At 34.9% G+C, this 11,257-nt stretch overlaps 1 protein-coding gene across 1 annotated transcript in view; it reads right to left on the bottom strand.

The window, feature by feature from the left end:
• STX8 (syntaxin 8) overlaps positions 1-11,257 on the bottom strand; it is a 352,021-nt gene that overhangs the window by 278,691 nt on the left and 62,073 nt on the right. The window contains exon 5 of the mRNA XM_044675211.1: positions 2,297-2,421. Within this exon, the coding sequence (XP_044531146.1) occupies positions 2,297-2,421 (125 nt within the window). The remainder of the gene's footprint in view (positions 1-2,296; positions 2,422-11,257) is intronic.

The following is an 11,257-nucleotide window of genomic DNA, read 5'->3' on the forward strand; positions in this document are numbered from 1 at the left end:
CCAGGCCTAGAGATGCGAGGTCTTAGTTTCAAATCTGGCCTCAGACACTTCCCAGCTGTGTGACCCTGGGCAAGTCACTTGATCCGATTGCCTACTGTTATATTGAAACCCTGGGAGCAGAGAGTCTCATCTTTGATTGACGGGTGAGGTCCGTTGGATCTTGGAATGTTCCCAGGGGCCGTGAGGACAGGGGAGAAAGCAGTTGGCCCAGGGCGGTATAAAATACCCTGGCAGACCTGACTTTGGGTTTTTCCCTTCCCTTGGACTTGAGATCTGTGGATCCTGGTCTTTGGGGATTGGTGACTTGCTGGGCTCAACCTTGCAAAATCCTCCTGTCTTATACCTTACTAGCATTGTCAACCTGTAACCAGACCATCACTTTTCTGATTCTACTGCCCCTAGATATTAGGAAATCAAATCATCTATAGTTATCTAGGTTTCCCAGGGCCTGGGAGGGATCTGGGAAGTGGGCAGGAGAAGAAGAAGTGGGTGGAAAGGGGTGGTATACCTGAAGGCTGTTTAGGCATAACATCTAGCAGAAAGAAGAAGCTGAAAGACATCAATCAGTAGCTTGTTCACTCTGGTTTGGCTTTGGCCAGGCTGAGCCAGAGAAGCTAACTGTGCCTACAGCTCTGAAGGTTTATTATCATAAAGTAGTTAGGGTTTCCCAATTCCTCTATCCATTCCCAATACCCCTCTTTGCTAATTATAGATAAAGCCTTTCAAGTACCTTCCTGGAGTGGTTATTTCATAGCTTCTCTGGGAAGGGAGACACACAGTCGGATAAACCGTTACCAAAGCTGATAGAGCCCAATATCCATTATCAATCAACCCCAGGTGGGACCTGAAGGGATACCATCCATTGACCTGAAGGATCCTACTTGGGCACTGTTATAAAGGAGGGAGGTGTCACATCATCTAGCTAGGGCAAGCCTCAGTTGATCTTGCCCTAGCCACCTATCTGGACTCCACTGCTGTCACACAATTACCAGTGGTAGTATCCAGTCTAGTTTACCTTGCCTCCCTCTCTATCTATACATCTTTATTTATATAACACTACCCTTACCACTCTTCTGCCTTGGAACCAATACACAGTATTGACTCGAAGCGGAAGGTAAAGGTTTAAAAAAAGAATGTATCAGAGGTCGTAGAACAGCCTACTCTGCAGTTAATTTATCTAGTTTTTAAGTCATCTTTTTCCTTGGTGTCCTAAATCATGGAAATACCTAAAATCACTTTATCTCTGGTGCATAATTGCTATTTTAGAGGGACAAAATATCTAGTCTTCTATCTTGTTAATTACATAACCACAGATCCTCTGAGTGTTCTTTCCACATTACCTCCAATGGCAGGGATAAGGAATGGACCTGTGACTTCAATGTTTCAGGGTACTGACAAACATGTAAAGAAACTTTATCAATTCAGTTTTAATTGAATTGATTTTTTAATTTTAAATTGAAATTTAATTCAGTTTAATTAAATCACTGAAAAGTGAAGTCACTTCCCCAAAGTCATACAACAGAAACAAAATTTAATGTAACCATTACTCGAGATTTTAGCCTTTTCCCTCTGAAATAAATTCAATACTGAGTAAATTCTTGCAGTTGCAAGAAAGCAATAGAGTAACAGGGGGAAAAGCCTATCTTAGGTTCAATAAATTGCTGCCCCAACTCTCTACCCTCTAGAGTATTGATTCTGAGTGCTTTTCTTTGTTCTTTAGAGACTGTATGTGCTTTTTAAAAATATTAATCATTTCATGCTCAACCTGTAGGTAACACTTGTATATAATCATCTTCCAAAAAGAAAAGATCCCTTCACTGCCTATGAGAAAGCTGTAATTAGCAAAAAATTTATACATTATTATCATCATTATTATGCAAAAAGATAGGAGGTATATTTTGTTTTATATTTCCAGAACAAGACTAAGGAATCAATTTAAATGAAAATAAGTATAGTTCTCTTACAATTATATTTGCTTTCTTTTATTTAGCATCAAAAATAATAATAGGCAAGGAACTGTTTGGTGTTACAGAGTTTCATTTAGCAAATTTTATCATGCAAAAGGATTAAAAATAGAATGCATTTTTAAAGCTGCTAAAAAAAGGCAAGTCTAAAGGTAAAAGCTATTTGATTAAAGTGGTTTTATATAATGAGAACAGAATAAATCTTCCATTAAGAGATCAACATTCAAAGATCAAATCACCTTGAGGCTTCAGAATAAACTACAATGTATTCAATTTGCAATTAAACTGACAAGGATCCTGAGCACATATTTCCCCCATTTATTTCTGAGTACCTTGAATAATTTTCTGCTGTTGTTGTCGGAGGTCATCAAAGCCTAAGCCCCTTGTCTCCTCTGACTCCTCAAAGAACCATGGATTACTTACAACCCGATTAGATGTTTTCGTCATCAGACTGGACCTAAGAATAATTACATATTAATAACACATATATCAAATAAAGTGTACATCTTCTACAAAAGGATTCTCCAAGGGAATTAGGAGGGACGGGAATACAATCAATGTGTAAACATGTTTTTCCCAATCTCCACAAATGCACTGGAGTCATAATTATCCAAAAAGTTTCAAATGAAGCTCTTTAATTTCTAAGTCATAAGGATTAATAAATTTGATCTCTATTTTCAAAGTTCCTCTTACATGTCATGACATTTACCAAAAGCAGCCAAGGGAAGTTGAAATTATAAGCAAATGCAGTTGCAATGTTTTGACCACAAATTATAAAGATAAATCATTGTTCAATTTGATATTTCACATTAAAAAGTATCTGGCTAAAAAGAAGGGGAAAAAACATTCAAGGAAAAAATACAATTTTAACAACACATAAGGCAGCTAAGTGGACCTAGAATCAGAAGACCTGAGCTCAAATTTGGTCTCTGGGACTTAGTAGCTATATGACTCTGAGCAAATCACTTAACCTCTGTCTGACTCAGTTTTCTGACTATAAAATGGGGATAATAAGAGTTTCTGTTCCTCAAGGTTGTTCTTCATAATGTGTTTTACAAAATTTAAAGTGCTATATAAATTCTAGATATTAACAATTATGTTATAAAAATATAAAATAAACTGAATTACAAATTGTAAAGCATAGTATATATTAACATACAAATTTTTGCTGCTAGTAGTAATGCCCTTTCCATTGATTATCCCATTAACATTGCTATATTTGTGAGATTTTTAATTCCTTTCCCAAATGTCATATTTATTTCAAAATCCAACTCAAATTCTACAATGTTCCATAAAAGCATTGCTGATCACTTCAGCTTACAAAGTAATTTACTTCTTGTAGGATTTTTGTTTTTAACAAAATATATAGTGAATACACATGGAATGAGAAGGATCTGAGGTCAAATATGATCTCTAACACTTTCTAACTGTATGATCATGTTGAAATCACCAATATTTTTCAGGTGAGTTTTCGCATCTGTAAATGAGAGAGTTAAATTGAAAATCCCTTCAGTGTTAAATATGTAATCCTCTCATCCATTCTTTTAACATGATACCTTAAAACTTCTTAAATGTCTATATTCTAATGTTTAACTCTTCCCTTGTCATCATACACAAAATCCTACTCTCTCCTCTAATATGTCATACTCCAAAGGCTCATTATGGCAGAGGTAACCATGGGTTCTCAAAAGCTATGCCAGAAGAGAACAAGCTCTGACAAATTCTACAATATTGAAAAGTATTCAAGTATGAAGACAGTTACAAACTATATCTACTTTCCAAATGTCTGCCATGCAGTCTAGAAAGAGGCTCATAAACAGGAGGCTGGATGAATTCTTTGTCCATGGAAACCAATGAAAGAAAGAAAAAATACAAAAAGATCCTGTTTCTGCAGTGTTGTTAGAGTAGCAAAGATTAGGGCAGAAGGTACTAGGAATCACAGTTCTTAAACCATCTATATATATTAACTCAAACATTGACACTTTAAACGTGGAATGCTCAACATACTTTTAGGTGAAAGGAATCATATTAATTTTAATACTCCTGTTACATAAAAGTGAGACAAGAAAACAAAAGGAAGTTGCAGCTAATATAGGGTCTCCTTGAGAAGGTAAATAAAGTTTTCAGTCATTTTTATCATGTATTCAAAAGCAACATGAGAAATCATTTCACAATACACCTGACAACCTTTTATTATTATAATCACTATCCACATCCATTCAGAGGATGAAGAACTATAGAAAATCTGTGAAAGACTAAAGAAAACTTTGCAAATTAAATCAATATATAATTTCTATTTGATGAATTAATTGTCAAGGTGGGCAGAAAGAAAAACAGCAAATATATGTCACAATCCAAACATCACACAAAAATAAGGAATCAGAGAAGCCAAAATTTTGTAGGCTACATAAAAGCCACATACTTACGAGGAGGAGGAGGAGGAGGAGGAGAGGCAGAAGGAGGTGGTCAACATCATTTGACAAAAACTGCTGAGAAAAATACAAAGCAGTCTGGCAGAAACTAGGCATAAGCCAATATTTCATGCCATATACCTAAGCTCAAAATGGATACATGATTTAAACACAAAGGGTAATATAAGCAAAATCAGGAGAGCATGGAAGAAATTATCTTTCAGATTTTTAAATAGGGCAAGACCTCATTACCCAAAAAGAGATAGGGAGGTTCACAGCATGTAAAATGGATAATTTTGATTACAAACATTCTTAAGTTTTGCATAAGCAAAACCATTGCAGCTAAGATAACCAGAGGAAGAAATCAAAACTATCATTCTCATATGAAAAAATTTTCTAAATCACTAATACTTAGCAAAATAAAACAACTCTGAAGTACAAGCACACCCCCTCCCCCATCAGACTGACTAATATGACAGATAAGGAAAATGACAAATGCTGGAGGAGATTTGGGAAAATAAGTACACTAATGCACTGCTGGTAGAGCTAAGAACTAGGTAAAACAATGCTGGAGAGAAATTTGCAACTATGCCCCAAAAGCTACAAAACTGTCCTAGGAACAGTACTAGGACTACCCCTCAAAAGAGATCAAAGAAAAAGCAGGACTCATGCTACAAAAATATTTACAGGTGTTCTTTTTAGACACAGAATTAGAGACTAAAAGGATACCCATCATTTGGAGAATAGGTGAATAAATTATGGCATATGAATGTGATATGTGATTGAAGAAATGTGGTATATGGATGTATGTATTATAAGAAATAATTAAGAGAATAATTTCAGAAAAACCTAGAAAGGTTTTTATTTATATGACTGATGCAAAGTGAGCAGAATAAGGAGAAAAATGTACACAGTAAAAGCAATATTGTAAAAATAATCAACTTAAAGACACTTGTGAAAGTAAGTGATCAATATGTAAATGATCTACCACAATTCCAAGATCCACTAAATAACTCTCTGCACTTTCTCTACCATGCCCTTGAGAGTTCACTCCACTCACATCCCTTCGTTGTTTCTATCATTTCTAGTAACCAGTTCCTTCTTAATAGTAAGTATGAAATGCAAAATAGAATTTCCTCTTGATTCCTCTTCTCTTTTAAGAATGAAATAATAATTAAATTAAGAAGCTTTGTTTTTATCAAAGATGGACCTTCAGTAAATTAGATAAATGAAATTTTCCATCACTACTATATCATTCTTTTGGACTAGGATGTTATCTATTTCCCAAACTCCTCATCTGTCACTCTCCTCTTTGTAGTCAGGTGGTCTATAATATATTCCAGTAACAAAAATCACTTCTGTTTCTTCCTTTACCTTGACCCAAATGCTCTTTACCATGCTTCCCTTCTTTAATTATCACATCTCTTCAAACATAATTATATCCTAATATCCAATGCTAACACGCCTCAACCTCATCTTTTACCTATTTTTTTCCAAGATATGCCCATTCAGAGCAACATTAAGTTCATAGATTTCATCCTAATGAGAAGCAACTTTTTTAATAGTCATTAACTTCTTAAACTGACAACCTCACTGAACTTCCTTTATTTTCCACTTTTCATTGTATGCCATATTCTTCTCATTTGTATTCTTAATTCTAGTTTTATATTAACTATTATTTGTACAATAAATTGGTAGTCTGACTATATACAGTTGATTCAGGTATAACTTGCACATTAATTCATTTCAAATAAACATTTTAAAAGCATGAAAAACAATATTTGCCCTCAAAGAATTAATTTCTTATTGTGTAGATACATATACACAAAGAAATAAGTACAGAATATTTTTTAAAATTAGTACAATTTTAAGCTATTTTACTTCCTTTATCATCTGCCACCGCTTGCCCCATCCCACCCCTCCAGAATTCCTCCAAAGGAATCTTTTTATTTTTTCAAGATATAGCTTAGTTGTCACTCCTACAAAGACTTTACTGAGCATTAGCAACAGTGGAATCAGGAAAGACTTCATGAAGGTGACAACTGAACTGTGACTTGTAAAAATCTAAAGATTTTAAGAGGATAATGAGAAAGAATCTCCTCTGGAATATATGCAAAGGTACAGAGGAAGGAGATGGGTTGTTATGTATAAGGAAAAACTTGACAGTCTATCTGAATAAAATGAAGAATATGTAAAAGGGAATACTATGAAATAGGACTTCAGAGGCAGGTGGAAGCCAGATTGGGAAGGGCTTTAGATATCAAGACAAAGAGTCTGTGTTTATCCTAGTGGCAAAAGCAAGCCAAAAAAGACATTTTGTTAGAAGAAATAATATGGTCAGATTTGATTTTTAGGGATATTAATGTGACAGCAGTATGAAGGATGGACTGGAAAATGAATATGCAGAGAAAACAACTGAGCAAAAGTTGCAATATTTCAGGTTAACACTGATGAAAACCTGATCACAGAAGCTGTGTGAGTTAAGAGAAAGACATGACTGCAAGAGATGTTGTGAAAGAAGAATTCACAAGACCTGGCAGGAAGTGGGTCTATGTGGGGTAAAAGAAGAGAAAAGGATGGCTTACAAATTACAAATCTGGATGAACAGGAAAACAGTAGTATCCTCAACAGAAACTGGGAAGTTTGGAAGGATGTTTGGGATGGGTAGAGGGATATTATATAAGAATTCATCATATGAGTTCTCAAAGGGACATGTTGTGTTTGAGATGATGGAAAATCCAGATAGAAATGTCTAGAAGGTGACTAATCTAAACCATTTAATTATGGTTCAGGAAAATGACAAGACATATACAGATATACAATATATATACTGGACAAATTAAGGTAATCTCTCAGGGAAGACATTAGTATTAAGGGAAATTAGGTCAAGTTTCTTAACAAAGGGAAGATTTTAGCTGAAACTTCAAGAAAGGCAGAAAAGCCAGAGATAGAAGAGGGAAGCAAGAGCATTCAAGTATGAGAGACAGCCAGTAAAAATATACAAAGACAAAAGATACTCATATGAGTGTTCTGTGCAAGGAACATCAAGGAAGCCAATGCTTCTGGATCAGAGTATACAAAGAGGAGTAAAAATGTAAGAAGATCAGAAAGGTGAGAGGGTCCAGGCCTTTGGCTATCTAACAGAAAGAAATGGGGCATATTAGATTTTACAAAGATAGAAATGACAAAACTTGACAATAAATTGAAGATAGAGAAACTAAAGAGTCAAGGATGACAACTAAACTGTCAGCCTACATGACTAAAAGAATGTTAGTGATTTCCATAATTCCAGCTCTCTATTATATATTAGCTTCCTCCATTATAATATAAGTTCCTTGAGAGGAGGAATGCTTTTTTGTTTGTTTGTTTTTTGTTTAAGCACTTAAGAAAATTCTCACCTAATCTCTTGAGAATAATAGGAAAGTTAGGCACAGGGAAGAGTATATGAGAAAAGATACTGAAATCAGTTTCAGACATATTGAGTTTAAGTTATCTATCAGACAAGCAAATTGAGAAGTACTATACTAGGTAGTTGGAGATGCGGCACTAGAAGTCAGAAGATAGGTAATAGCTGGATAAATAGATCTGAGAGTCATCTGCATAGAGATGATAATTGCTTCTACCAAATCTAATATCAACAAACAAAATATTAAAGAAAAAGAGAAGAGGACCCAGGCCAGAGTCTTCAGAGATACCCACTTGAACTCATTATCTTTTCTGTCAAACTCTCTCCTGTTTTGAATGACCTTAACACTGTTAAGGGTACTACCATCATCCTCCCAGTCACCCAAGCTCACAATCTAGGTATCATCATCATCAACCTCTTACTCTTTCTCACAACCACCCTCTATTTCCAATCTGTTGAAAAGTCTTGTTGTTTTTACCTTCAAAATATCTCTTGTTTACACCCCATTCTCTCCTCTGACACTGCTACCATTCTAGTGCAGGTTCTTATAACCTGACACTTGAACAAATAAAAGTACAAAGAATCAATTAAATGTCAAAATCTTGTTAACTAAATACTAAATCATGTAAAACAAGTGAATGAAGCAAAAAGAGGACATATAGTATATTTTAAATTTTTTAAGAAATAAAAAGTAGGTGAGAGAATGGAAGGAGGGATAATTTGGATAATATAACTTTTTTAACCATTTATTAATATTCATCTTTAACATGGTTACATGATTCATGCTCCTACTTTCCCCTTCACCCCCCGCATTCCCCCCACCCATGGCCAATGCACATTTCCACTGGTTTTAACATGTATCATTGACCAAGACCTATTTCCAAATTGTTGTTAGCTGCATGGATGTGGTAGTTTCGAGTCTACATCCCCAATCATGTGCACCTCAACCCATGTGTTCAAGCAGTTGTTTTTTTTTTTATGTTTCCTCTCCTGCAGTTCGTCTTCTGAATGTGGGTAGCATTCTTTACCATAAATCCCACAGAACTATCCTCTGTCATTGCATTGCTGCAGGTACAGAAGTCCATTACATTCGATTTTACCACCGTATATCAGTCTTTATGTACAATGTTCTTCTGGCTCTCCTCCTTTCGCTCTGCATCAATTCCTGGAGGTCTTTCCAATTCACATGGAATTCCTCCAGTTTATTATTCCTTTGAGCACAATGGTATTCCATCACCAGCATATACCACAATTTGTTCAGCCATTCCCCAATTGAAGGACATACCCTCCTTTTCCAGTTTTTTGCCACCACAAAAAGCTCACTTATAAATATTTTCGTACAACTCTGTTTATCTATGATCTCTTTCGGGTACAGACCCAACAATGATATGGCTGGATCAAAGAGCAGGCATTCTTTTATAGCCCTTTGAACACAGTTCCAAATTGCCAGCCAGAATGGTTCGATCAGTTCACAACTCCACCAGCAATGCATTCATTTCCCAATTTTGCCACATCCCCTCCAGCATTCATTACTCTCCCCTTCTTTCATTTTAGCCAATCTGCTAGGTGTGAGGTGATACCTCAGATTTGTTTTGATTTGCATTTCTCTGATTATTAGAGATTTAGAACACTTTCTCATGTACTTATTGATACTTTTGATTTCTTTACCTGAAAATTATCTATTCATGTCTCTTGCCCATTTATCAATTGGGGAATGGCTTGATTTTTTATACAATTGATTTAACTCCTTGTATATTTGAGTAATTAGACCATCGTCAGAGTTTTTTGTTATAAAGATTTTTTCCCAATTTGTTGTTTCCCTTCTGATTTTGAATACATTGTTTTTGTTTGTACAAAAGCTTTTTAGTTTAATATAATCAAAACCATTTAATTTACATTTTCTAATTTTCTCTAACTCTTGCTTGGTTTTAAAATCTTTCCTTTCCCAGAGATCTGACAAGTATACTATTCTGTGTTCACTTAACTTATTTATAGTTTCCCTCTTTATATTCAAGTCGTTCACCCATTCTGAATTTATCTTGGTGTAGGGTGTGAGATGTTGATCTAGACCTAATCTCTCCCATATTGTTTTCCAAATTTCCCAGCAGTTTTTGTCAAATAGTGGATTCATGTCCCAAAAGTTGGGCTCTTTGGGTTTATCATACACTGTCTTGCTGATGTCATTTACCCCAAGTCTATTCCACTGATCCTCCTCTCTGTCTCTTAGCCAGTACCATATAAAAAAAAAAAAAAAAAAAAAAAAAAAAAAAAAAATACTGGTACTGCTAGGCCCCCTTCCTTCACATTTTTTTTCATTATTTCCCTTGATATTCTTGATCTTTTGTTATTCCAGGTGAAATTTGTTATAGTTTTTCCTAATTCAGTAAAGAAGTTTTTTGGTAGTTTGATAGGTATGGCGCTAAATAGGTAAATTAATTTGGGTAGAATGGTCATTTTTATTATGTTAGCTCGTCCTACCCATGAGCAACCAATGGCTTTCCAGTTGTTTAGATCCAGTTTTATTTGTTTGGAAAGTGTTTTGTAGTTGTTTTCATATAATTCCTGTGTTTGTTTTGGTAGATAGATTCCTAAGTATTTTATATTGTCTAGGGTGATTTCAAATGGTGTTTCTCTTTCTAACTCTTGCTGCTCTAATGTGTTGGAAATATATAGAAATGCTAATGATTTATGTGCATTTATTTTGTATCCTGCAACTCTGCTAAAGTTGTTGATTATTTCTACAAGCTTCTTAATTGATTCTGTAGGATTTTTTAAGTAGACCATCATATCATCTGCAAAGAGTGATAACTTAATCTCCTTGTTGACTATTTTGATACCTTCAATTTCTTTTTCTTCTCTAATTGCTACTGCTAGTGTTCCTAGTACTATGTTGAATAATAGAGGAGATAATGGGCATTCTTGTTTCACTCCTGATCTTATTGGGAAGGCTTCTAATTAATCCCCATTCCATATGATGCTTGTTGATGGTTTTAGGTATATACTGTTTATTGTTTTTAGGAAAGGTCCTTCTATTCCTATACTTTCCAGTGTTTTCAATAGGAATGGATGCTGTATTTTGTCAAAGGCTTTTTCCGCATCTATTGAGATAATCATGTGATTTTTGTTTGTTAGATTGTTAATATGGTCAATTATGTGGAAGGTTTTCCTAATGTTGAACCATCCTTGCATTCCAGTCATAAATCCCACCTGATCATGGTGGATGATCCTCTTGATCACTTGCTGGAGTCTCTTTGCTAGTATTCTATTTAAGATTTTTGCATCTATATTCATTAGGGAGATTAGTCTATAGTTTTCTTTCTCTGTTTTTGATCTCCCTGGCTTTGGAATCAGTACCATATTTGTGTCATAAAAGGAATTTGGTAGGACTCCTTCTTTGCTTATCATATCAAATAATTTGTATAGTATTGGGATTAGTTGCTCTTTGAATGTCTGATAGAATTCACTTGTGAATCCAT

This window comes from Gracilinanus agilis, chromosome 4 (genome assembly GCF_016433145.1).
Source record: "Gracilinanus agilis isolate LMUSP501 chromosome 4, AgileGrace, whole genome shotgun sequence".
NCBI lineage: Eukaryota > Metazoa > Chordata > Mammalia > Didelphimorphia > Didelphidae > Gracilinanus > Gracilinanus agilis.